This window comes from Naegleria gruberi (assembly GCF_000004985.1).
Source record: "Naegleria gruberi genomic scaffold NAEGRscaffold_79, whole genome shotgun sequence".
Classification (NCBI taxonomy): Eukaryota; Heterolobosea; class Eutetramitea; order Acrasida; family Naegleriidae; genus Naegleria; species Naegleria gruberi.
Window position 1 is genome coordinate 27,306 of NW_003163248.1, and position 26,253 is coordinate 53,558.

The 26,253-nt window shown below is 33.1% G+C and overlaps 13 protein-coding genes across 13 annotated transcripts in view; 7 read left to right on the forward strand and 6 right to left on the reverse strand.

Annotated features, from left to right (window-relative positions):
- Positions 1-883, reverse strand: part of NAEGRDRAFT_75286 (uncharacterized protein) — a gene marked incomplete at both ends in the record, with an annotated part of 4,777 nt that extends 3,894 nt beyond the window's left edge. Inside the window, one exon of the mRNA XM_002669683.1 lies at positions 36-883. Within this exon, the coding sequence (XP_002669729.1) occupies positions 36-883 (848 nt within the window). The remainder of the gene's footprint in view (positions 1-35) is intronic.
- A 529-nt stretch (positions 884-1,412) lies between these two features.
- Positions 1,413-2,009, reverse strand: NAEGRDRAFT_75287 (uncharacterized protein; the record flags this gene model as incomplete). The annotated part of the gene is made up of 1 exon (XM_002669684.1): positions 1,413-2,009. One exon carries the CDS (start codon positions 2,007-2,009, stop codon positions 1,413-1,415), a length of 597 nt encoding a protein of 198 aa, XP_002669730.1.
- A 432-nt stretch (positions 2,010-2,441) lies between these two features.
- Positions 2,442-3,995, reverse strand: NAEGRDRAFT_54005 (uncharacterized protein; the record flags this gene model as incomplete). The annotated part of the gene is made up of 1 exon (XM_002669685.1): positions 2,442-3,995. The coding sequence occupies one exon, from the start codon at positions 3,993-3,995 to the stop codon at positions 2,442-2,444; it is 1,554 nt and encodes a 517-aa protein (XP_002669731.1).
- A 1,218-nt stretch (positions 3,996-5,213) lies between these two features.
- NAEGRDRAFT_75289 (uncharacterized protein) lies at positions 5,214-6,557 on the forward strand (the record flags this gene model as incomplete). The annotated part of the gene is made up of 2 exons (XM_002669630.1): positions 5,214-6,007; positions 6,050-6,557. 2 exons carry the CDS (start codon positions 5,214-5,216, stop codon positions 6,555-6,557), a joined length of 1,302 nt encoding a protein of 433 aa, XP_002669676.1.
- A 2,126-nt stretch (positions 6,558-8,683) lies between these two features.
- On the forward strand, positions 8,684-10,477 carry NAEGRDRAFT_75290 (uncharacterized protein; the record flags this gene model as incomplete). The annotated part of the gene is made up of 1 exon (XM_002669631.1): positions 8,684-10,477. The coding sequence occupies one exon, from the start codon at positions 8,684-8,686 to the stop codon at positions 10,475-10,477; it is 1,794 nt and encodes a 597-aa protein (XP_002669677.1).
- A 117-nt stretch (positions 10,478-10,594) lies between these two features.
- On the reverse strand, positions 10,595-12,916 carry NAEGRDRAFT_54007 (uncharacterized protein; the record flags this gene model as incomplete). Its single annotated transcript, XM_002669686.1, has 1 exon — positions 10,595-12,916. The coding sequence occupies one exon, from the start codon at positions 12,914-12,916 to the stop codon at positions 10,595-10,597; it is 2,322 nt and encodes a 773-aa protein (XP_002669732.1).
- Positions 12,917-13,732: 816 nt separating this feature from the next.
- NAEGRDRAFT_75292 (uncharacterized protein) lies at positions 13,733-14,498 on the forward strand (the record flags this gene model as incomplete). Its single annotated transcript, XM_002669632.1, has 5 exons — positions 13,733-13,903; positions 13,976-14,044; positions 14,091-14,200; positions 14,242-14,395; positions 14,442-14,498. 5 exons carry the CDS (start codon positions 13,733-13,735, stop codon positions 14,496-14,498), a joined length of 561 nt encoding a protein of 186 aa, XP_002669678.1.
- A 371-nt stretch (positions 14,499-14,869) lies between these two features.
- Positions 14,870-16,737, forward strand: NAEGRDRAFT_82047 (serine carboxypeptidase family protein). The gene is made up of 6 exons (XM_002669633.1): positions 14,870-15,112; positions 15,200-15,217; positions 15,275-15,288; positions 15,368-15,641; positions 15,739-16,169; positions 16,235-16,737. The coding sequence occupies exons 1-6, from the start codon at positions 14,883-14,885 to the stop codon at positions 16,693-16,695; spliced, it is 1,428 nt and encodes a 475-aa protein (XP_002669679.1). The 5' UTR covers positions 14,870-14,882; the 3' UTR covers positions 16,696-16,737.
- Positions 16,738-16,839: 102 nt separating this feature from the next.
- On the forward strand, positions 16,840-18,000 carry NAEGRDRAFT_75294 (uncharacterized protein; the record flags this gene model as incomplete). The annotated part of the gene is made up of 1 exon (XM_002669634.1): positions 16,840-18,000. The coding sequence occupies one exon, from the start codon at positions 16,840-16,842 to the stop codon at positions 17,998-18,000; it is 1,161 nt and encodes a 386-aa protein (XP_002669680.1).
- Positions 18,001-19,205: 1,205 nt separating this feature from the next.
- On the reverse strand, positions 19,206-20,811 carry NAEGRDRAFT_82048 (uncharacterized protein). The gene has a single exon (XM_002669687.1). The coding sequence runs from the start codon at positions 20,732-20,734 to the stop codon at positions 19,226-19,228; it is 1,509 nt and encodes a 502-aa protein (XP_002669733.1). The 5' UTR covers positions 20,735-20,811; the 3' UTR covers positions 19,206-19,225.
- A 2,309-nt stretch (positions 20,812-23,120) lies between these two features.
- Positions 23,121-24,545, reverse strand: NAEGRDRAFT_59859 (uncharacterized protein). Its single transcript, XM_002669688.1, has 3 exons — positions 24,292-24,545; positions 23,850-24,234; positions 23,121-23,803 (listed from the first exon to the last, which is right to left on the reverse strand). Exons 1-3 carry the CDS (start codon positions 24,538-24,540, stop codon positions 23,151-23,153), a joined length of 1,287 nt encoding a protein of 428 aa, XP_002669734.1. The 5' UTR covers positions 24,541-24,545; the 3' UTR covers positions 23,121-23,150.
- A 318-nt stretch (positions 24,546-24,863) lies between these two features.
- NAEGRDRAFT_75297 (uncharacterized protein) lies at positions 24,864-25,232 on the forward strand (the record flags this gene model as incomplete). The annotated part of the gene is made up of 1 exon (XM_002669635.1): positions 24,864-25,232. One exon carries the CDS (start codon positions 24,864-24,866, stop codon positions 25,230-25,232), a length of 369 nt encoding a protein of 122 aa, XP_002669681.1.
- A 159-nt stretch (positions 25,233-25,391) lies between these two features.
- NAEGRDRAFT_75298 (uncharacterized protein) lies at positions 25,392-26,030 on the forward strand (the record flags this gene model as incomplete). Its single annotated transcript, XM_002669636.1, has 1 exon — positions 25,392-26,030. The coding sequence occupies one exon, from the start codon at positions 25,392-25,394 to the stop codon at positions 26,028-26,030; it is 639 nt and encodes a 212-aa protein (XP_002669682.1).
- Between the last annotated feature and the right edge of the window lie 223 nt (positions 26,031-26,253).

Genomic DNA, 26,253 nt, shown 5'->3' on the forward strand with positions numbered 1-26,253 from the left:
AATAGGGTTCATCAGTTACAAAAGGTGTAGTAAACTTGTCATCATAAAAACTAAACCCTTTGGCAGAAGCAACGTTGAAGAAAATGTAATTACCATTAGTACTGAAAGCCATTGCAACACCTCCATAAGGGCTCTTAAGCCACAATGAAAAGCTGTTGGAAACTGTAAGATTGACTGTCACAGTAGAAGCGAGACCATTCTTCTTTCCATCGAAATAAACTGATTTACCACCTGGGAATGGTGAATCATTGGAAAAGACTGGATTTGAAGAAGCACCTTGATTTGGATTGTTAATCAAGTGGAGAGAACCAGCACTATCAGCGAAAGTATTATTGAAATAGTAAGCATGGGCAAGATATGGAGTCATTGGTGCTGTGAAAAAGGAGGAACAAGAGGCTCCAATATATGGTTTTGTACAAGTGCAATTATTAGGAGCAATACATGAACCGTGTCCAGAGCAAACCGAAGCATTATTAGCAGCCAATCCAAAACATACTGGGACACAGTTAGGATAATTGGTAAAACCATCTTGGCATGTATTACAATCAGAACCATTGTAAGTGGAACACTGGGAATTAATGACACGAATTTCAGCATCTAATAAGGCTATTGCTGAAGCAACTTTGGACAATTGCTTGCTTCTCAAATCAATAATGGTCTTTAAAGATGGTGCTGATGAAGAATTACTAGTAAAGAAGGTGCTGTTTAACAAGTTAATAGTATTCTCTAACTTGGTTTTGGTGCATGCCACAGCATCTCTTTCCTTTTGTAAAGAAGCTAAATAATCCCTCAATCCACCTGTTGTTTGTTGAAGAGTAAGTGTTATATTGGCTAGTAAGAGGAAAACTACTAGCAGCGCGCAAAACCTTAGCAATTGAATCATGTTGTTGTTGGTTGGTATTAAGGAAGATCGTACTTAATCCTGTGAGGAGTTTTTTTTGAAAACAGTGGTCCTTTTGATTGGTGCTTGTTTGGTCGCATCTTCGTTTACAGTAAAATCCACTGTAACGGATAGTTTTTTAAGGAACTGTATTGGAATGGATTGTTGAGGCTTTCAATATTGTAGATTATTGTTTATACGACTTGATAAATTGCAACCAAATCAATATGGTTGGATATTAAGCAGCGGATATCGACTTTGAATGTGATTTTGTTGAATAAAATTGCATGAAGTTCGATTGTATGTTGTCCCTAGTGTCAGGACGGTCCTTTATTTTGTCGATCTAAAATGAGGAAATCGCTCCCCACAAAACAAAAAACAGATGGACCAATTTAAAATAAATAATTTTGGTTTGCTGTTTTGTCTAACAAAATCAAGATTGTTTGGACCAACATAACATTAATGATTGTATGTTGTCTAGTCTGATGGTAACAGTAAAAATGGAGCCTGACATCAAAATAATAATGATAATTTAAATGGAAAACTTAATGTATTCGTGAAATTGAGCAGATGATCCAGGATAAAAATCTTGTTGAAATTGTAAATGTTTTGCTTCTTCTTGAATTGTAACAGAAGATTTAATTGTTTGAAGAGATTTGATAACATCACTTTTCGTTGGTTGTGATAGGGCATTAAGACTAATATTGAAACTATTATTGGTAGCCATTAAGGCATTTCTAATAATGTTCATCTGTGAATCCCTTACTACACACATTAAATCCGCATATGAATATCCATCACATTTTGTGGAAATCTCCTCAATTTCATCATCTTGTATTGAACTATTTCTAAATGCATCTCTCAATATCTCAATCCTTTTCTCCTTATCTGGAAGAGGAATGTGAAATCTCCTCTTAAATATTTTCCTCACAGCTGGATTAATATTCCAAGGTGTTGAGCTTATAACCAAAACAATTACCCTACTCTCACGATCATACATGGATTGGAGAAATTCTTTCAAAACTGAAATTTCCTTCTCTGAATTACTATTCCAATCACAAAATTCCAAATCATCGATTACTATAATACTTGGTTGACTAAGTTTTGCTTTTTCAAATACTTCTTGCATTGAACGTTTAAAATCATGATCTTGAGTGTAGATTACTTCTGCTTTTATCCTTTCATCGGTGAGTATTTTCTTAGTTAAATAGGTTTTACCCTTTTCCGATCAAATCAAAATATTAAATTTAATATTACTCTCCAAATGATCGTGATATTTGCTTACCACTCCTGGACATCCGTGAATTAATATTTCATTCCAAACTTTTGCATCAGGATATTCGAGAGGGAGAAGAATACTCTCAAGAAGTTCTTCTTCAATGCTAAGTTTTTTCTGTTGCAGCTGTTGTTCTTCTTCACTCACAGAGGAAATTGTGGAATTGTGTTGTAACATTTTTTTGTTGTAATGTTGATTGCATTCGTACACATGATTGTTTATTAATAGTTTGAAAGGTCGACTTGATTAAATGATGGAACAATGTAGTAGCACCATCGAGTGGAATTATTCAATGGAGGTCTTGAAATTATAAATGTGATTGAATTTGACTTCTAATAAGCTTAGTTCTTTGATTGCGTTTTGGATCAATGAATCAATGAGTTGAGTTTTTTCATTGGATTTCTTCTTGCATAGTTTCTTATGAGCTGATTTTGCTTCCTCTAAACATTGAATTCTATCCTTGAGAGCTCTTGGTATCCTTTCTTGCTTAATATACGAATGGGCACGATCATTTCTATCATTAATGATGGATTGAACATCTGAAAGCTTGAATAATTCTCTGAATTTCCTAACTCTGGAATTTTCGTCATCCACCATTTTGTCTTCGCATGCTAATACTGACCTAATACAATCGGTGAATATCTTATTGATGTGATTGTATTGATCCTCGATTGAAATCTTTTGTTTCTCTAAGCAAAGGGTACTTTTAAATGCTTCGAATCTTCCAAGACAAGTAATAAGCTGTTTACACAAATCAAAATTACCAGAATCAAACAGCTTAAAGAATACCTTAATTATATCAATATCTCCTTTCAGAATTGCTTTAGCAACAAGGAGAGTGGCTGCATTCTCGGAGGGTGGGGCTGATTTCTCCCTGTGTTTCAGTACAATCCCATTCACAGTTACAGGATCCTCCATGGTAATGGTTGAAATCAAGCGAATCATCAAATCATCGTCGTTACAAATATGAGGAATTATTTCTTTACATTTGAAAGTATTATTTTCCAATGCGGCAACCAAGTCCAGTTCTGTAAAATTAGTAGTTGATTGATCTGGTTGTTGAATCTCCTTATCAGCTGCCCATGCTGTCTCTTTCGTATCTTTTACATGTGGTTTTGTAGTGCGTTTCTTCTCCTTTCCAATAGGCTTTGGGGCTGTAGTGGAACTCAAATTAGCAACCACAGTTTTCACTACTGTAGTATTTGATGAAGAAGCAGATTGATTCGAAACTGGTAAAGGTATTCTTGCAAGTACAGTTTTGACTTGGTCAACAATATTTGTATTTGGAATATCTTCGACAAGGTTGACAAATTCTCCAATACTATATTTGAAACCTTGATGACCGTGTAATTTCTTCTTTTCATAAGAAATATCAACATCATAATAGAATTTCTGTTCAAAAACATGATACAAATCAACTCTTTCATCAAACTCCCAACAATGAGAATAAAGTAATTTACACCAACTCTTCAAACATGTTCTCTTCACCCACATTCTTTCCAAGTCTGTCGATCTTTCAACATGATATTCAAGCAGCCTCTCACTCCTATCCACTTCACAATTTCCTCTGTAAATATAATGATATTTGTGATCATCTAAATAGACTCTTGCACCCAAGTTATCTGGATTAAAATTATCCGAAATGACTTCATAAACAGATAATAATTGATTCTTGAATGGAAAATCTACTTTGATTTCTCTCGACCATTTTTCAACAACTGAATCTCCCTTGAGCATGTAAACAATAAAGGCTTTGTTGTAGAGGACATCCATCATGTACTGCTTTTTAGGATCATAATTCGGAATGTGTGTTTGTGCTTCAGAACGGAATTGAGACATTTTGTTTAATTTTGAAAAAGCCTAAAATTTCTGTTCTTCAAGCCCAAAAATATTTTTTTCAAAACAAATCTTTTTGTGGAACGTGAAAAATCACATTTCCTTGTTGTTGGTTGGGAATTCAAAGATAATGTTGATCTTTATTCATTTTGTATTATTAAGATTTTCAGTTTTTTCATGTTAATTAGGTGTTGAACGCCTTCATTTTCCAGAAAGTGATTATTTCTAATACAAAGCTCAGTTAAATTTTCTAGTTGACTGATTGCTTTGGCACCTTCATCCGTTATATAATTCGAGCTAACATGCAGAATACGCAATTGTTTCATTTCACTAATATATTTGGCTCCTTCATTACCAATTTCATTTTCGCTAATGTTCAGCTCACTTAATTGTTTTAATTGACTGATGAACTGAGCTCCTTCTATTCCGATATAGTTTTTTGTAATAGCTAATTTTCTTAATTCAGATAGTTCTCCAATAAATTTAGAGCCCTCTTTTCCAATTCCACAGAAAACAACTTTTAATTCTCTTAATTTTTTCAGTTGACCAATTAACTTTGCTCCCTCCACTCCAATATAATTATAACCAATGTCAAGAAAAGTCAAATGACTAAGTTGACTAATAATATAAACTCCATTAATTCCAATACTATTACTACTAATATCAAGTTCAGTTAATTGTTTCAATTCACTCAAATATTTTGCTGCTTTATCGTCAATAAAATTGGAAGAAATGTACAATTTTGTTAATTGTGACATTTTCCCAAGAACTACCAAGAATTTATATTGATTTAAAACCCCATAACCAACTTTAATCTCATAAATACGATCTAAGTATTTACTTTCCATCAATGACTTTAGTTTGGTAATTCGATCATTAAATTCAATTAAAAGTTTCGAATACATTCCAATAATTCTTAACCATTGTTTAGAAATTAAACAACAATTCAGCAAGATGAATTTACCATCATCAATAAAAGATATTATCTCACAACACACATCATCAGAAAAAAATTGAGCTGCAGCAACATTCCGAAAAGTAATTTCCTTCATTTTTTTTAAAAAAAATATAAATCGAAACTAAATTCTTTTATCCATTTTAGATAGTAAAATATTGTAAAAATTACCTTGATAGCAATTTGCCTTAATATTAGTGCTGAGTGAACTTGCTTTCATTGTAACGCTGCATTAATAATGAAATTTAAAAATTATTTTAAAAAAAATGCAAATTCATTTTCAATGCTGCCAACAAACAGAGAGTCCACTTGTAGCCTACGACCAAAGCAAATCGGAGGGTAAAATTCTACTAGATAAAATTAAAGGATGGAGAAATGAGCAACATGAGGTTGAATTTTCTCATTTTCTTGCGAGGAGAGATCGAACCTTTGCTATTACTCGTTCCGATCATCAAATTTATTGGATCACAAGATCAATGTGTCATAAATTAGAAAATAGAATGAAGGTTTATTTTGTTGCATCGTCATATGGACATGTTATGTTTCTGACTGATCCGATAGATCAAAATACAGGAAATTGTGTGGCATACAATCCTCATGGATATACTGTTCATCGATTACCTAATGGACATTCCTATACAGTTCCAAAGAAATCATCAGTAATTGGATTTCGTTTACATGGAAGTGCTGAATTATTTGGGGGTGAAACTAAAACTTTCTCACTTGATTTATCTGATCCTGGCATGCTAGAATTTCTCCATATGCAAGATGTTGAGAAATGTTTAGATATCAATGAATATGTTGTTTACATGAGTTGTGCGGCATATACGAGTATTTTATTAACAAATCATGGAAGATTGATGATATGTGGTTCTAATGGATTTGGTGAATTAGGATTTGATGTAAAAGACAATAAGACTGAAAAACTTGATGTTCATCCAATTCATAAACAAGACCCAAACTTGTTCTTTACTAAAACAGCATGTGGAGATCACAATATTGTTGTTATTACTAAGGAAGGGTTAGTATACGTAACTGGTTACAACTCTAGTAATGAATTGTAAGTATTTTTTTATTACTATATAATATTGAAGTTTCTTAGAGGACTAAGCTCAACATCTTCTGTTTTCCAATTACAACCATCAAAATTGTTTAATGAATACGCTGCAAAAGATCCATTCATTGATGTTGCTTGTCACTATTATGGAGCTATTCTATTGGGCAAATCAGGATCTGTTTATATAAGTGGAGGAAGTCAAAAGCATGTAAGGAAATACTCAATTCCGCCATCTCATGACATGTTTTCTCAATATTTAAATGTTGGATCTAATTCTAATAGTTTATTCGCTATAGCTAACAACGAAACAAGCATTTTATTGACACAATTTTCCAGAGAAGGAGATAATATTTACCATACTGCTCATAATTATTGTTATGATTCTCACAGATATTCCTCAACAATTACTGGCAGCGAAAATAATACTATGACTTGTATATTATTAAGGAATGAAACCATCAATACCAAGTTCCAATCTAATTTAGCACTTCATTTATCATTATACAATGGTGAAAATGAAAAGACCTTTAGTGATTTAATAATAAAGGTCTAGAGGATTTAATTCCTAAACTAACCTATTTAAACTGGAATTCATTCACTAAGTACCCACTCTAATAAGGGAGCTACAGAAATTATACTCTTAATACTCTTTGATAATCCAACCCAATATGATTTTCAATGGATTACAGTAGTAACATGTAGATTGTGCGTACTACAGGGCTATTAGAACTATTTTTCCAAATTAATCAAGATTACAATCAGCACAATTATATTTGATGGTTACAGAATGCAATACAGAATATCCATTCGTAAATTCTTGAATCTTATCAGGTAACGACTTCGAAAACAATTAATGTCACAACCTACTGTGTTTCGTTGATCTTTTGAAAGATTCCATATTTAGAAGCATTAGCCACAATAACACTTACTATTGAAGAGTTTCAAGTCACTACTTGTCCAACTGAATCCAAATTCAAACAACAATATTTGACTATTGTTACTCCTTAGGAAGGGATGACAAACTAGCATCGGTTCACTTACTATGTGAAATTTATTCGAGTGTTCCAAGTCTTACCAATGAATTTCCATGGTTTTTTTGTACGCATTTTTCAATTATTACATATTCAAGAGGTATTTCTAAAGCAAGAATTTCTAACAAATTATTACGAGGGCTAGTTTAGTTTTGGTCTAGGCAACCACAAAAAAACAATTTGAATCCGAATGGCATGCATGAAAGATATGGTGCTCGCTTCGCACACGACACTCAGACAGGTTTCACATCATGTTGTGCTTGTGATATTGTTGTTTCTTACTCTCTTTCTCAAAGAAGGCCTCTATGCCTATCAGTTCTCCACTCAATTCACAAATAGTCAGCTCGTGTGGAATCATATCGACTCTCAATTTGTCAACAAGACGGAAAAGATTGGTTTCATGACCTTTACCTTCTCTTCTACAAAGAATACTCTAGCATGGGAGGTGGTTAATCCTTCAGTGTATCCCATGCCACAATTCGACACTTTGAATGAGACATTGGTCTTTGCACATTTTCGATTAATTCATAAGAACTTATTGGGCAATAGTGGAAACAATTTATTCTTGCCTTCTTCAGAGTATTTTGATTACAAAGTGAAAAGGAATGAAGATGGTCTTGATTTGAGCTTTGAAAAACTCTGTTTAAACTTAAATATTAAGGAAATATCTAGTGCTACTGATGTTATCGACATTCCAGAATTATACAAAAACAAGTATTACATGCAATGGTTTACTTTACAATTGAACATCACTCAACTACGAATGGAATTATCATCATTGGTGGCCATCAATGAAACTTTTACAGTTGAATACTACACTAACAAATTATTGAATGAAGTCAAACAGGGTGACTATTCCTATTCATCACTCTTACTATTGAATTCTTCTATTACTCAGGCTTCACCAATCAAAACTTCTTCAGATCCAGTTACTAATATTTGTTCTTCAACCTCGCCTGTGATAGCATTTGCTTGGAACTCATGGAAACTGTGGTTTGTAGTTGTTTTTCTCCTTTTAATGCTAGCTCTATTGATCTTCTCAGTTTGGAGGCCTTATATTGTTATTATTGTGATTGTTGTCATCTTCAATTTGGCAGGTATTCTGACACTTGATCAAACACTTGCAGGGTTCGCTAATAGTGGTACACTTGTAATTGGTCTATTGTTTCCCATTGTAAAACCTCTCACTCAGAATTCTTTGGTGTTGAAATTTTCCAAATTTTTATTTGGTTCTCCCATCCAATTCAAAAATATGAAAAGCAGCAAGCTTCTTCAACACTTATCATTGTTGATACCTACATTGAGAATGTGTTTGGTTTTTTCATTGATTGGAGCTTTTGTGAATAATACACCGGTTGTGGTATTGGGTTTACCTATAGTTATGGAATGGGCCAGGCAACATAATGTTTCCCCTTCAAAGTTTCTCATGGCACTTTCCTTCATTACTTCTGGGAGTGGATTTTTAACATCGATTGGAAATTCATCAAACATTGTGGCGAGCGGAATATTTTCAACATATGGCTATGATGCATTGACATTTTATGAGTTTTTCTATCTGGGAAGTATTTTGTGTGTTGTAACAATACTCTATCTCATTACATATGGCTTGTGGATTGTTCCAGATGAAATTAGAGGTGAATCAAAAAAAATGAAAAGAACCACCATTAATTTTGCTAAAAAAGCTGGTAAAATACTTCACAATTCAAAAACCAGATTTGAAGAGTTTATAGCTGTTGTAAGAATGAATGAATTATCATCCCAAGATCCTCATACAAAGCCATTTATGCTGTACAGTAACTTGTTGGGAAAAAATGAAGCAAAAATTCTGAAAACGTTAGATTTGGATAGCATTGAGCTTGTCGAAGTTATTAGAAAATGTGAAAAGAAAGCAGAAGAAACTATTTCTCAAATCAAACCAGAAACTTCAACAGATAATATTCAAGTATCCAACTCTGAACATACTAATGAAACTCCAAATAATGGTGATGAATCTCCAACAAGCTCAGACAGTGGATCAATAGAAATTGACATGAAAAAAATCGAACATGTAAAGCATACGATAATTAAGGATACAGATGAAACCAAAAGAATCAAACCAGTTCCTGAAGATTTCCTTATTGAAAAAGATGACATTTTAATATTCAAAGGAAACGCCAAATCTATTTTGAAACTTCAAGCCATGGTATTAGAAATTGAGGATTACGAAGAAGAAAGTTCGCCTAAACAAAATACTGACCGAGTAACAACCTTCAACTCAACAACAGAAGAGGAAACAGTGATGAAAAATTCTCCATCTCAACTCTCCTTAATGAGCAGCTCCTCCCAAGATGAGTTAATCCCAAATGGTAGCAATAGAATTGATTCTCCAGTTGTTGGAGGTCAAAATGATATTGTTGCCAGGTTGCATTCCAATCTTAAGAAAAATCATCCAACCAATGAAAACTCTCAAAATCCAACAAAAGAACAAGACCAGAAAGAAGATAAAAGTGCAGACCTGAGTCAGCTTGAGTTCTTTGAGGTGGTTATTGGTTCATCGAACCCGTGTGTAGGGGAGAATTATGAATTCTTTGAGAAAAGATATCAGGTAACAGTATTGGCTATTAGAAATATGTTTTATGACGAGAAACCATCAGAAAGCTCGGATCAAGGTTTGAGAAATTTTCAAGTGTACACAGGTGATACCATTCTCTTATTAGGTAAAACGAGATTTTATATGAATTATCATAATTCCACAAGAGAATTCTACATGATATCAAGATTCTCTGAAGTTTCACCACAAGATAATCAATTCAATCAAAGACCATTCCAACTCAGAATTCCATTCACAAATAAGGTCTATCGTCTATGGTGGTGGGAACATTGGATTTTCTTATTCTTTTCAGCAATGATTGCCTGTACGATTGCTGGATATTCAATGGTTCAATGTAGTTTAGTGACATTTTGTGTTGTCATTATGTTTGGCTTGATTTCTCCCACAGATGCCATTGAAAGCATTGATTGGGCTCTTGTAGCACTTGTTGGAGCATCTTTTGGAATTGGAAGTGCTATCACTCAGAGTGGAGTTGGTCAAGGAATTACTCAAGTATTGAAACTTGCAAATGTGCCACATATTTTATTACCTGCTTTCATAACTGCAATTACCTTAGTGGTAGCAAATGTAATTACAAGTAGTGCTGTGGTGGCAATATGTATCCCAATAGCTGTAGCTATTGCTCAATCATATGGATTGAATGCTAGATGTTTTGTAATGTGCGTCATTTATGCATCTCAATCAGTATTTACATTTCCTTTAGGATTTTCTGGAAATATGTTAGTGATGGGTGTTGGAAATTACAAATTTGTAGATTTTGTGAAGGCAGGGGTTCCCCTTACAATATTATATTGGTTGATTATCAGCGTGCTTGTACCTGCTATTTGGGGATTGGATATTCCAAACTTTTAACCAAAGTACAGTTAACCAATACATTGGAGATTAAAAGTTAAGGATCATATTGATCATATATGCAATATTAGATCTTTACATAATATGATATTGGAATAAACATGTCAAAAGAATATATTATTCTTTATTTTCCTGTTTTTTAGCCAGTCTCTTGTTCAATCCATTTCCAGAAATTGTTGTGAAGAAATTACTATCAATTACACTAATTTCCTGCGTTCCCCTACAAAGTGTTGTTCTGATTTTGAATTTCCCTTCCTTTTGAGAGGAGAAACCGAGCCAAACCTCTTCAATAATCCTTTGTTTGTATTCATTCTTGACTTGAACCTTTTTCAAGTTCTTTAGATACTGCAATTTTTCTTGGCCTTTCTTTAATTTGATCAAATCAAATTTCAATGTGTAAACCTCTTGATCCTTACTATTTGGGCTTAGTTTTGGCGATGATTCAAATTCAGGTATAATCAAATCTACCTTAATGGCCTCCACATACTTATCATAAACTATTCCATCCGCAACATTCTGAATAGTTAAATATTCAGAGCTATTTGGAGCTTCTTCAAGAAGAATTTGAGCTTTCTCCAGTTGTTTAACGTTGGTCATCTTATTCGAAGTATTGTAACTAATAATTTTGAAATCATCTTGTTTTTTAGATTGATTCTTTCCAAAATTAGTTTCTTGAGTAAACTCAATTTTTCTAATATTTGTTGGTGATCCACTACTACTATTCGATTGGAAAGCATCTGATTGTTTTCGTTTTTTAGACGAAACACTTGTTGAAGAAACTAAAGGTGAACCAGAAGGAGTGGAAGGTGATGAAAAACCCATATTAGTGTTATTAGTACTAAGTACTGGGAAGTGTATTGGAGTGGTTGGAGTACTTCCTGTACTATTGCTTTTCCTCGATGATGATGATTTACTTCTCTTCTCACTCTTGACTGTTACAATGTTTGATGGTTGAATTGATGGTTGTGATGAGGATGGTGTGGAAATAGGAGTAGTATTAGAAATTTGTGGTATTACTGTTGCAGTTTGTGGTATTGCTGGAGGAGGTGATTGTCGAGCATCCAGTGTACATGATACTTGTCCACGTTCTTGAAGAAATTGCAGAATAGTTGGTGAATTAGTTTGACAAGTGTCATTATTCGAATTACTAGTATTAGTTGTGGAATAAGTAGTAGTATTAGTTGTGGTCATTGGTGTTGTAGTCGTTGGAGTGGAAATAGGAGTAGAAATTGGAGTAATATTATTATTATTGGAAACTACATTAATTGGTGAAATAGTTATTCCTGCTGTGGTTGTTGAAGGTTTAGGAAGTTGTTGATAATTTTCATCAATTACAAATCCATTAGTTTTAGCTTTATCAGATCCATCCGATGAAGTAGAAACATTATTAATATCATGATGATGATTGACCAAATTTGAATTATTTTGATGATATGAATTATTAATTGGATAGGGTGGAGATGATGGAATTGAGTGATAATAGGGTGGATAATGTTGTGGATGTGGTGGTGGATAGTTTGGATATCCATGATGATGATAATAAGGAGGATATTGATGAGTATTATAATTATTTGAATAATGATGATGAGGAGGATATGGAGGAAGAATATTATTATTGACTGCACTACTCGACATTACTTGAGAACTTGCGTGCATAGTTGGAGAAGTTGGTTGACTAGAAGGTGAAACTATTGCCGAATTATTTGGTTGTGTTGATTGTGGAGGAGGTGGCTGAGGATAATATGATAATGGAGGTGGAGGAAAGTTTGTATATCCATAACCAGTAGGAATTGGTTGTGTTGCTATTGGACATGTTGAAGGATTTTGTGTTAAATAGGATTGTGGAAGTGGTGGCAATGGAGGATGTGGATGATGATTGTACATGTCAATATTTCTTTCAATAATTAAATTATTAATATTTGAAGTGCTAGTTGATGCCTGATGAAGTATCTGGTTTACTGCATCATCACATGTAGAGTCATTACCCAAATCTGATAGTAAAACATTGTCATTCAAATTGGTATTATTATTAATATTAGTATTGACTTCCAATAGTTGTCTCAATTCTTCAATAAAATTGGGATTATTTTCTGATATATCTGGCAGTAACATCCTATTGTTGCCTCTCACACTTTCTTCAAGGTTAGTTGAAGTGGATGTGTTGTTGTTGATTGAGGAGGAGATAAAGTATTGTTCTGCTTGTTCTGTTTGTTGATGGATTAACGATTGTTGGAGTGTGAAAAGGGTTACTTGATCTGGTTGAGTAGTTGTCATATTATTTTGATTGGCAACAGTTGCGAGTATTTGTTGAAACAACTCATCAGGAACGCCTTGTTGGGAGTTATGATTGTTTTCGGATGGTATCGAATCAATATTGTTGAATGAAATATCTTCTTGGTTCGTGTTCTGGTCAAAGAAATTGTTATTATTGTTTTGCATGTGCATGTAATAGTATTGAAAGAGTTCAATCATATGTTATTGAGTTTTGAATATTGTTTGTTGGTGTTTTTTTGTTGTGAAGAAAATCTAATACTTTTTCACACAACAATCAAACAAATTGTTTCCTGCAGCAAGTATTTTGTGTTTGCGTGTTTTTCATTTTTCTAAACTAGGTTTCGATTGTCGCATTCGGTTCGCCCCTTACGAAAGTTTCTCCAAACTGAGAGTTGAAGGTTGTGAAAAATGATATGATGGATCGAATGAGGGAAATATACTTTAACCCTTTGCTCATTCATTGATTTTTTACACAGTGCGTGTGCTGGCTTAATGATTGCATGTTCTATTAGATTCGAATTATTTGTGCGTAAATAGTTTCTTTCCTGTTTACATGCAACGTTGACCTTTTAGAGTATTGTTTTAATTGGCCCTTTTCCTCCAATGATGATTCACATTGTATGAGATAATAATCCAAGTGAACGATGATGTCGATAAGGTCATGTGCTGGTGTTCATTCAACTAGCCTTTAAAGGTATTTAACTTCGGAACGCATTTACAAAAGAGCCTACCACTTTAGTGGGTAATAGGAAAGTTGTACTTTACCACAGACCATGTTGAAAAACACAGAGACTCTACATAAGAAGGAAGTGAAGTAACGCAATCCAATCAACAAAATAGTTATTCGTAATAATAACAAGATGACTGTTGTTTTTTTTAGGCTCTCAATTAATTGCACGTTTCAATGTGGCGGGAACATTAAAAACATTAAAAAAACCTTAAAATCATTATCGTTACCAGCATCATCACGTTTAATACAAAATGGGCGGAAAGATTTCACGTGAAGAGATGAAGACTCTCCGTAAGGAGACTCGAGGAAAACTCGATCAAAAGGAGATTCAAAAGTATCATAAATTTTGGTTTGATCTTTACAAGGACGGAAATATGACCAAGGAAGGATTTGTAAAGTTTGCACAATTGGCACTTCCGAATGTATGTAATTGATGATCAAATTTTAAAATATTTATTGTTTAATAATAATTTATTGATGATATTATTATTTAGTGGGATGGACAAACTGATGTTGATTATCTTTTCAGAGCTATGGATAACAATAATGATGGAACTGTCACGGTAGGTATTTTATCAAAATTTGTGAATGATAATTGTCGTTATATAGTTCAAGGAATTTTTATTATTCCAATCGATTACTGCTCCATCAGCTGAACCATTGAATCCTATGGAATTAATTGATCTTGCTTTTGATATGTATGATGAAGATCGTGATGGGTAAGTTGTCAACTAATCAATAATTATTTAATTTTCAATAGATTTGTCACTGTTGATGAAATGCGTGAGTCCTTGCACAACATGTTCAAGGCCAAAGGTATGAATGTAAATGATCCAAATGTAAAGAACCAAATTGAAAATAGAATTAATAATTTATTGAGTCTTGCCGATAAGAATAATGACGGAAAGTTAACTGTAAGTAATTTTATTAGAAATTGTATGAAACTAAAGTTTATAATAGAGAGAAGAAATTTTCACCGCCTGTGAAAAGGATCCACAAATTGTTGCCATGTTTTAATTTATTTGTAAATAATATAATTGTGTATAAAGATTACATTTACAATAATGTATTCACTACAACAAATATTTCAAATCTTTTGTTGTTATAATGGATTGGAATGTTTAAAGTAATTAATGATTGGATAATGTTTGAAAATAATTGAGATGGTTTGCCGAATCTCTTCGGTTGTAAAATGTATCTCTCAATTTTTACTGACCTCTTACAAACAGCTCAGAATATATGAAGGACTAAGTCGTCTTATTATCTGAGGATCTTATCCTTAATCCTCTTATTAGCCTCCGATTTTTAACTCCTACTTCCTCGGAGTCATCATTTCATGCCTTTCAACTTCTCTCACGTTTCTTTAACAAACAACTCAAAAAAAATATTTCAACAACAAGAATGGTGCGCTCATCATCTCTCATTGTGATGGCAATGATTCTCATCATTGCTACTGCCAATGTAATGTCTTTAACTCCAACTCCTGTGAGAAATGTTCCTGGCTTTGTTGGCGATATTAAATTTGCTCAGTATGCTGGTTTTGTTCCAGTCAATGTTACTGCTCAAAGAAATTTATTCTACTGGTTTGTTGAATCACAAAATAATCCAAGCACTGATCCTGTTGTGTTGTGGTAAGTATTAGCATCAATATCATGCATTTTCAATAACTCACATTATATATTCATTGTCATCCAATGACTCTTTTGAATAATAAACAGGATGAATGGTGGTCCTGGGTATGTTATATAGTAATTTGAAATGGAGTTTGGATAATTTAATTATTATTTTAATAGATGCTCATCATTGGGTAAGTAATTTTGTTGAATTTTGTTGAATTTTAACATGATGATTAAATTCTAAAACTAACATTCTAAATTAAATAATAGATGGTTTTGTTACTGAACATGGTCCATTCCTTTTGAATGATGGACAAACACTTCGTGAAAATGAATATTCATGGAATAAGAGAGTTAACATGATTTATTTGGAATCACCATTTGAAGTTGGATACTCATATTCTGTTCAAAAGGATTTAGTTTGGAATGATGTTAAATCTGCTGATGATGTTGTTAAATTCTTGCATACTTTCTTCTTTGAATTGTTCCCTCAATTTGCTAAGAATCCATTCTACATTGCTGCTGAATCATATGGTGGTCACTAGTAAGTTATCAATTATAATTGAACTATTTACCAATGAATCATTTTACTCAACCTTCAAATGAATGAATTGAATATGATAATTTTCACTTACATACAGTGGTCCAACAAGTGCTGTTGCTGTTTTACGTTCTGGATATCCATTCAATTTGAAGGGTTTCATTGTTGCCAATGGTATTATGGATGATCGTGAAGATACCAACTCTATTCCAATATTCATGTATCAACACTCTTTAATTTCCAAGTCTGCTTATGATGAAGGTTTGGCCAAGTGTAGAGGTGATTTCTATGCCAATCAACAATTGCCAGAATGTGCTGATGTCATTTCTAATTATTATACCTCAATTGTTGGTATCAATCCATATGATATCTATGATAAGTGTGTTGGAGATGTTGGTCCATTCGATGCTGCCACTTCTAACACTGATATTTTAAAGCAAAATGGATGGTTCAAGACTTTGACTAAGAAGCAACCATATGACACAAAGATTCATCCACTTTTCACATTGAGTCAAAGAGTTGGTTCAGGTGGTAAGTTTTATTATACATTTTCATGATAGCTCACAATTTTTCATCAATTTTTTTAACACTCACAGCTCCATGTTTGGCTTACAAACCACAAGAATATTGGTTCAATCTCCCACAAGTTAAGGCTGCTTTGAATGCTAACTCAATGCCAGCTGGTCACAAATGGCAAATGTGTAATGATGTTGTTAATGGAAATTACAATAGAACTTATTCTTCAATGATCCCATTCTATCAAGAATTACTTTCTAAGGGTATTAGAGGCCTCTTTGTCTCAGGAGATGTTGATTTGGCAGTTAATTCATTGGGTTCTCAAAACGGTATCTATGCCTTAATGAAAACAATGAATGGTTCCATTAAAACTCCATTCACTTCTTGGTCAACCAACAAGCAAGTCACTGGTTTCTATCAAATTTGGAGTGCAGGAAGTACCACTTTAACATTCAAGACTGTTAAGGGAGCTGGTCACATGATCCCAATGAAGTATCCAGCATTATCTCAAAAAGCCTTTTATGATTTCGTTTTTGCTTAATCAGCTTAATTTATTAGATAAAAAAAGTAATTTTAAATTTTCACTCAATATTATTGAATTTTATATTTTAATACATGTAAGACAAAATCAAAATAATAAAACATTTCATTTGAAATTTTTCAAAAAACTTTAAAAATTAAAAAAATGATAAACTCACAAAATTCTCATCATCAACAACACAACAAGAATCTTCCTTCATCCTCTTCTTTAAAATTTCCAATTCAACTACCGAGTAGTTATACAACAGCACCCGAATGGGCTGTAGGATTAGAGGAAAAACCAAAATATTCCTATCATTTACAAGTGATCAAGGAAGGCGAATTACAACCCGAAACAATCGACATTTCAAAACAAGGCTTTTATGTGTTTGGTAAACAAGAAGATTTAAGTCATATTGTCTGTGAGAATATTACAATATCTAGACAGCATTGTATTATTCAACATGCAAAGAACGGAAGAGTTTATTTATATGATTTAGCGAGTGCTAATGGAACATTTTGGAATAACAAAAAACATCAATGTAAAGCTCGGAAATATATTCCTCTGTGGCTTGGAAATTCATTCATGATAGCAATGAGTACACGATCATATGTATTAAGTGTTGGAGAGGAAGATGAGGAAGCAGTAAGAAAATTGGAAGATGAATTGAAGAGAAAGAAAACATCATTGGAATTGGAGGAAATTAAAAAGAAAAAAGCAGAAAAGAGAAAGAAAAGCTATGATAGTGATGGTGAAGAAATTGTGGAAGATAAAATACCAGAAGATTATGATGCCAATGAAGACAATAGAAATAAGAGACTGAGAATTGAAGATCAATTGACAAGTGAAATGTATGAATTTGATGATAGAGAATTTTATAATTCATCTAAAAAGACAGAAGATAATACCATTTCAATAATTGATACTAAACCTACTGATATGCAGGGATTATTGGATAAACAAGAACAAATCAAGCTTCAATTGGTTGGTTTAAGAAAAGAATTAGATAAGGAAATTGAAATGTTAGAACAACAGAAGAATTCTTCAGTTGAAGATGAAGAGGAAGATGAACTAGAAAAATACATGGCTACTATCAAGACCAGTCTCATTACACAAAATACTGAGAAGAAGAATAAGATTGAAGAAGAAATTAAGAAACTGGAGGATGAATTGGTTCAGGTTCAAGATCTCATTTCTAAAACAAAACCTGTGGCAGACAAGAAGCAAAATAAGAAACAAGCACAAGATGCTGAAATAATGAGAGATCGTCTCACTAGGGATATGTTTATTCAACAACAAAAACCTGCCATGAATAGTTCAGAGTAATACATGATAATTCTTTTTTGACAATGTGGTTGAAGATTTTACATTAAATTCCTCATCATTCCATTTGATAGAAACCAAATAGCTTTTCAGATTTGAAGAATAGTCATGACCTTCTCTTATCACACAAAAAATGCAACAACGCATATCAGGAGATCTCATCACAGTTATCATTCAATTTCTTCCGATAGATGATCGTTTTAGATTTTGTAGAATTAACACAACATGGTTTGGAGCTATTCAAAGTTTACAAAATATGTGGAAAGATGTTTTAATTAATTTCTTACATATTGATCGAATTTATTGTGGAGGATTGAATGAATGCATGGAGGAATATAAAAAATCTTCAGTTGAGTGTTGTGAAGAAGATTGGATGAAACTGGCTCAGCACGAATTTTCTAGACTTCCTAGGAAGATTCAAAGTGGATCCAAAACTCTTGACTCATCCCACTATGGAAATGTTAATCTGGTCAGGAATTGGACGTCACCATTTTCTCTAGATACTGGAAACAAATTTGTAATTAATTTTCCTGAATCTATTTCATATTATGAATTTTCTTACGATTTGAGGAAGGAAACAGGAAAGTCCAATAAGAAATTAACCAATATATATACAACTTGTTTAGTGTATGAATTGTTAACATTGGGTGATTATGTTCCAAATATTGCTCAAGATTTAGTCAAGGTCTTTCCGTGGATGAGCAATGTTAGTTTGCATAATTTTGTTAGGCCTATTTCGTTTGCTTCTGTATTATTGTGCACTTTACAAAATGATAACAGAGATAAATTTCAAACATTAGTTGAAAAAGAGGTGATGGATACCATACTTCCCAATGATATTATTTATGAAAGAGGACGTAATACAATTATTCGCTCATCAGATATTACTCCTGGTTTGGTATTGGATAGCTTAAAAACTCAGGGATTATCAAGCATTGAATTTGGTCCAAATATTGATATACCAAGTTGTGAGTGGCTACCACTCTTCAAAACTTTTACAAATGGATTGGAAATTGAAAAAAATCATAAAGCAAGATTGAACCTTGCTTCAACATTCCTATTTTCATTGTACTATCAAGATGAAAACTCAATTCTCTCAGGACGCCAAAGCTGTGATGAGCTTACAGTGTTTTTTAACATTGAACCAAATGGAAGAGTTGTAAAACTTGTGAGAAGTGAATCTAGGGAATATTATTAAATATTTCTCTCAAATGAAATTGAAAGGTTTTTATTCGTAGACCCAAGTAACAAATTTAGTAGAGGCTTTGACATTGAAATTGAAACTCCATCCTGAAGGGATGTAAATACAATCATTTGTTTTGATTTCAGTTTCTGTATCTTCTCCAGATGGTGAACTTAATTGAACCAATTGAGAATATTGTGATGTATCTGCTATCATACAGACAGTAAACTTGTTAGAATTTTCTTTTCTTCCAACTCTTATCAATTGATCCTTCTTTGGATTAGCAAACCAAATTTCTGAGTTGACTGTCTTTAAAGTTGAAAATTGGTCCAAGCTTATTGGGAAATCATATTCGAATTCGTGTTCCTTCAGGTTTGGAGTAAAAGGAACTCTATAAACTGAGGAAGGTAATTTGTCCATGTTAACCAATGTAATTGATACTCCTTTCCTTTTGATATATTTTGAAAGTTGTTTCTTCATCTTGTTGAGTTTCCTAATGAATTCCTTATTGGAGGTAAATTCCTTCTTCCATGTTGAGGAGGAAATCCACTTGTTACTATACTTCTTCAAAACAATTGGTTTTGATTGACTCAGATAGTTTTCAAAGTTTTCCCTATATTTCTCAGGAGAAAGTGTTAAAACCAACTCAGCTGGTGGTACAACTGTTTGTGAAGCAGTAGAATCACCACCTTGGGAACGAGAAAAGACGCTCGTAATCCTTTCCCATAAAGAAGGACCTGAAGATGGTGCCTCCTGTTTTTGTACTTCTGGTGACGCTATCTTTCCTTCTTGTGGTGTTCCTTCGTTTCTAATAATTGGGGGCACATTAACTGATGACGAATTGAACATTGGAACAACAAACATGACCAACAATGCAATCAGTGATAAAACCAACAAGATAATCAAAGAATACTTAATGATTGGTGAACTTGTCCATACTCGTATGTGATTAATAAATCTTCTAATTAGTCTTCCCAATTTTGAGTTAGCAAATTTGGTTTTTCCTTCCATAGCTGGTTTAGCTATTGGTGAATCATCAACATTGTCTTTTCTATTAATCACACCACTGGAACTAGCAGTTGAATTCGATTGACCAAACAAATCCAAATTTCTGTTTAAATCTATTTTAGGTAATGTTTTTTCCAAATCACGATGATTATCAACTACTTCAAACCCATTATTCTCATCAAAAACATTACTATTTGATGTTGTTGAATTTGTATGACTTGTTGTATCATTATTTGATGCAATATTTGATGTAGCAAGTGATGAAGTTGTTGCCTTTGATTTAACTAATTGAAAGACACTTGATTTACCACTAGTTGTCGATGTATTATTGTTCCTTCGAGTTCTAACAGTTGCATTGGCTGATGTTGGGCTGAGTAATGAAGCATCCAATGATGATGCATTCTTCTTTGTTGTAACAGATTCGGAAACATTTGATGCTTCATTATTTGATGATGAAGAAGAAGGAGAAGATGATGTGGTTACAGTACCATTTGTTGTTGTTTGTTTTGGCTCTTCCATGTCTAATTCGAAACTCTGGGCAGCCATATTATTAATTCAAAGATTTTAAAAATCCACAATGATGAAAGGCAACCAATTATTCGCTTCTGCAATATCTATTATTGTGTGTTCTTTTTTTTACGAAGGTAATGCAGCACGAATCAATCGAAAATATTCGAAACAACAAAATGCTGAGGTGGAATGTTACGTAGTTTCGTCCCTTTTCACAATCAAATGAGCGGTCTTTTCAAAAGGACAATTGAGTCACTGAATACTTGTCGTCCAATCCAAAAAACTTCTAATGGATAGTAAAATGATGTTAACTTTCAAAATTTCTGAATTATTGTTTAAAGAGTTCCAATGAATGGGTTGTTGTCGTGTTGCATACAAAGTTTCAATTTGAAAAAAGCCTCTTCAACAATGCAGCACTTCAAATCGATCTATTTTTTTTTGATTGTATGAAAGCGCGCCTTTCCCAATCATCAAAGCTTCCCGATTAGGTTTGTTGTAAGGAGAGAGCGAATTAGAGTTCATCTGTGTGTAATAGAGTACTTTTCGAAACAATATTATCATCATCATAATGATAATGATAATAATTGGTGTGGTGTTAGAGAGTACTTTTTAGTTACTTGAAATTTATTGTTCATCCTAATATCTGTAGATTGAGAATCTTTGCTCTTTCGATTGGTTGTGTGAGATTTCGAATAGTTTGGAGGGAAAATTGGGGTTACGATAGGAAGTTTAATGAGGGGAAATTCTCATCTCTTTAAGCATACTGTAATTTTCTGTTTGATAATATTAAAAAAGAGTGTGAAAAGTAAAATGGCAGATAATGCAATCATTATAAATCCAAATGATTTGAATTGGTAAATTGCATTCAGAGCTAAAACTTCTTTTCCAACTAGAAATTGGACGAATACTTGGAATAAATTAGCCAATGCAGAGTTGAATGAAAAGATGGCTGCAAATCTGGTCAATTTGAGACCTTTTGCAATTTGTGAAAATGCCAAAACGTATAAAAATTCAAATAAGCAATGATAAATGACAAATAACAAGTAGGCAAGAAATATTGGGCATTTCCCATTCCAACTCATTACTAATAGACAAAATCCACAAATAAAGCATAAACTAATTGCCATTAGTTTGCCTTTCCATGATTTGATCCATTTTCCTAATCTGGATGGAATCATTGTAATGAGACTTGCACATGCATAGGCAACTGCTGTAAGAACACCATTGAAAGTCATGTCCTTGTTGAGTGTTTTGAAGAATGCTTGATAATAGGAGAGTGCTAACATGTGAACTGCTATTCCAATAATACAGTAAATACTCCAAAATACAACTGAATAATCATCCGTATAGCATTTCTTAACTTCCATTACAAAATTGAAAGCTCTTTTGAAGAGATTAATGAAAAATTCTTTGATTTTCAATCCAATTGAATGACATTTTGAATGTTCATGTTCAGATTCTAACCCCAACTCATCCACAATTGAAATTAATTCATCCTCAGGTGTTCTACTTTCGTCAGAGTGGAATTTTGATTCTTTTGGTTGTTCTGACATGGATCTGACATAATTCTTTGGTGATGGAAAGTGAAATACTGAAGTGTACAAACATGGAATTGTACATGCAAACCCAATGTAATATAAAACATGAATTGGGACACCTAGATAGAACAGAGTTTGACCAACGATAGCTCCCAATACTTGACCCAATAGGATACATGTTCTTGACATACTTGTCTATTTAATATTATATTATACTCAATATTGAAATAATTTCCAGAAAACTTACTAAGAATTGATAAGAAGATGGCTCACTTGAGTGATAAATCAATGCCAAATAAGTTTGATCAGTAGAGTATAATACAGCAAGTACAATCTCTGAAACCTGTAACATCCAAACTAAATCTATGCTACTGAAATATTCAATAAACATTGTTGAAATTAAACACAAAATTCCAAATGTTAAAATCCACTTGTGGCCCAACCATTTCTGTTCAGACATGATACCAACAAGTAATTGCACAACTGGCATTGAATAAGTCCATATTGGAAAAATGTCAAAGAGTACTGCTTTTAAAGTAATCCCTTTGGAAAGTAAAAATTCAACAAGGAATGGTTGTTGTGGATGTACGGTTCGGAAGAATGAATAGATGGCAAATGGTAAAATAATTCGAAGAGAGAGTGATGATGGTAATTTCTTTGTCTTTTTCTTGAGAGATGAAGATGTATAGAGTGGTGAATTCAAGAGGAGAAGATCTTCTTCGGAATTGTTATTAACTGAAGTCATGTCATGAGAGAATGAAGAAGAATAGGTGTGTAATTTGAATGATGATAATTTTTTCAGATTTTTCAAGTTGCTGACGTTAGTGTTAAACATTGATTCGACCATTCCAAAAAGAAACTGTGAAAATATTTGACACACCTAATTACAATATAAATTACAATGGTTTTTTAATTTAAGCATAATAATTCAAAGCAACCTTCTTCTTGGCTTGGACAGCAGCAACACCTTCCATAAAATCTTCATGCATAACTTGGGTGGCATCTCTCCTCAAAGCAATCATACCAGCTTCAACACAAACGGCCTTCATTTGAGCACCATTAAAGTCTTCACAACAACGAGAAATTTCTTCCCAGTTAACATCTTCATGAACTGTCATTCTCTTTGAGTGAATCTTCAAAATTTGTACACGTCCCTTTTCGTCAGGAAGAGGGAATTCAATCTTACGATCGATACGACCTGATCTCAATAAAGCAGGATCCAAAATATCGATACGGTTAGTAGCAGCAATAACCTTAACTCGAGTATCTTGTGAGAAACCATCCATTTGATTCAACAATTCAAGCATAGTTCTTTGTACTTCTCTGTCACCTGACTTGTCAGAACCGAATCTCTTTGTACCAATAGCATCCAATTCGTCAATAAAGATAATAGCTGGAGCTTTTTCTCTAGCCAATGCAAAAGCATCACGAACCAATTTAGCACCATCTCCGATAAACATTTGGACCAATTGAGGACCAGCCAATTTCAAGAATGTAGCTTTAGTTTGAGCAGCACAAGCACGAGCCAAGAGAGTTTTACCTGTACCTGGTGGACCATAGAGCAACACTACAAAGTTTTTAACAACAATGATTACTTAATCAAAATTACTTACCTCCTTTTGGTGGTGAAATACCAATTTTTGTGAATCTATCAGCTTGATTCATAGGTAATACAATAGCTTCATACATTTCCTTGATTTGGGCAGCACATCCACCAATATCACTATAATCTTCCTTTGGCTTTTCATCAACTTCCATAGCCTTGACACGAGAGTCATATTCAGAAGGAAGTTTTTCCAATACTAAGAAACTATCCTTGTTGACACCAACTAATTCACCTGGTTTAAGATCTTCGGAATCAACCAATCCTATAACTGGCAAATAAATAGTTTGTCTTGTACTAGTTTTTATGACTGCTGATTTACCCTTTCTTTCTTCATCAAGATCAACACTCGATCCGTCTTGTATAATTTCTTCATTTTCATCAGTTTCCAAAATCTAGAAAACAAATCAATAACAATATTAATTAATCCGGATTCTTGTTAATCCACTTACCTCTACCACAGTAGCGACGAGATATGGTAATTGTTTGTTAAGTTTAATCTTTTCTACATTTTCCTTTATCTTTTCTTTCATTGTATTTTCCTCATATTGAATACGCTTTTTCTCATTCCTAAAAACGTGGATTTCATTATCGATCAGTCTTGATCTGTGTTCAATTTCATCGGTGCTAGCACAAGCAATGTCTTCTCCAAAAGTTTCTAAAACTTCGTCCTTGGTCCACTTCTTTTGTGATGATTGCATTTTTTATCTTTTGTTTGATGTATTTCTTTGTATGCTGGTAAGAGTTTAAAAATAACTACTTGTTCCTGTGCAGAAAAAATTCCATCCATCTAAAAATAAAAATCAAATATTAAGAAGAGATTAATGGAAGAACATCCAAAGTGTTATTAATGTAGTAAGGTGAAAGATTGGAGGATTTTGAAGAATAAAATCTAATACAATGAGGAATGATGAAAACAAGCAAAAGAATCATAAATATGTTGTAAGCACATTGATCAAGTAACACGTTTTGAAAAGACTGAATCTATATTTATTAAACGTGATGAAGAATAATAATCAAAAAAATGATTAATAACCAACAACAAATCAAACACGAAGAATTGCAACAAGCTATGAAGAATTTAGATTCAGTTATTCAGTCATGGAATTATGACATGACAAAACGAGAGAAGGAATTCCAAGAATTAAAAGAAGTGTCAACAAAATACCAGTTCGGAGAAGGTGAAATAATCAAATTAAATATTGGAGGAAAGAAATTTAATGTGATGAAGGAAACACTCAGCCAGAAAATAATCAGAATAGATTATGACAGTGAGGAGGATGGTGAGGATGAAGAAAAAAAGTATTATCCTCCACATTTATTTTCTGCACTTGTTTCTGGCATGCACAATCTCACAAAAGACGAATCAGATTACATATTTATTGATAGGTAAGTTTACATTGGAATATAGTGTCTAATTTTAAATAGGGATGGAAGATTCTTTCCTTATGTATTGAATTATTTGAGATCTGGAGGGTTTTTGAATTGTTTTGTTTTACCATCTGACAAACACATTTTGGAATGCCTTTATGTGGAGGCTAGATACTACAACATGCAGGGATTAGTGGAGTTGATTGAGCGTACAGTTACTGGAATTGCTAAATTGTACCCAGAAAGTCCTCAATTATCCAGAAAGAAATTTGAAAGCAAAATACTGTCTGATACTCAATCTAAGAGATTATATACCGAGATTTTGGAAGGTATTGAAAAGGGAATTCCACGACTTTTATTCAGAGCATCTGAAAATGGATTTACAGGATCTGATTTCCATTCCAAATGTGATGCTAAAGGAAGAACTGTAACCATTATCAAATCAACAAATGGTGCAATATTTGGAGGTTATGCAGCAACAAGTTGGACCAGTAACTCTTCTTATTGTTTTGATAGTAATTGTTTTCTGTTTAGTATTATTTCTGGAAGTGGTGAGGAAAGATTTACAAAAATGAAAAACGATGGAATTCACCATTCAAACACTTATTCTATTTATTGTAACCCTAACCAAGGTCCTTCATTTGGAGGAGGACACGACATTTGTATCTCAAACAATCCAAAAGCACAAGAAAATTACAGCAATCTTGGTCATTCCTTTTCTCTTACAGGCCAAACTTATGGAACAGCAACAATTAAGAGCTATCTTGCTGGTGCTTACAATTTCAGTGTTGAGGATTATGAAGTGTTTGCTCTTCAATAAATTGGAGGGAATTAATTATAAATATAAACAAGAAAATATTGTAAAAAGGGCGAAAATACTTTACAAAAAAATTATACAAAAATCATCTAATGCAGTACCTTATCTTTTGCTCATAAATAGAACTCTTTTACCTCAATATTTATTGATTGACATTAATAATTCAATTTTTGTAGAAGGAGCGAATTCGCACAGTGTGCCATTCGAATCTCTATCGAACATTACA

What these genes read in the sequence shown, in the direction of transcription:
- NAEGRDRAFT_82047 (XM_002669633.1), top strand. Translation starts at nt 14,883, where the DNA reads ATGGTGCGCTCATCATCTCTCATTGTGATGGCAATGATTCTCATCATT. An exon ending in GAATCATATGGTGGTCACTA is followed by an intron (nt 15,642 to 15,738) that starts GTAAGTTATCAA and finishes ACTTACATACAG; the next exon opens with TGGTCCAACAAGTGCTGTTG. An exon ending in TCAAAGAGTTGGTTCAGGTG is followed by an intron (nt 16,170 to 16,234) that starts GTAAGTTTTATT and finishes TAACACTCACAG; the next exon opens with CTCCATGTTTGGCTTACAAA.
- NAEGRDRAFT_82048 (XM_002669687.1), bottom strand. Translation starts at nt 20,734, where the DNA reads ATGGCTGCCCAGAGTTTCGAATTAGACATGGAAGAGCCAAAACAAACA.
- NAEGRDRAFT_59859 (XM_002669688.1), bottom strand. Translation starts at nt 24,540, where the DNA reads ATGCAATCATCACAAAAGAAGTGGACCAAGGACGAAGTTTTAGAAACT. An exon ending in TCGTCGCTACTGTGGTAGAG is followed by an intron (nt 24,235 to 24,291) that starts GTAAGTGGATTA and finishes TTTGTTTTCTAG; the next exon opens with ATTTTGGAAACTGATGAAAA. An exon ending in TATTTCACCACCAAAAGGAG is followed by an intron (nt 23,804 to 23,849) that starts GTAAGTAATTTT and finishes AAAACTTTGTAG; the next exon opens with TGTTGCTCTATGGTCCACCA.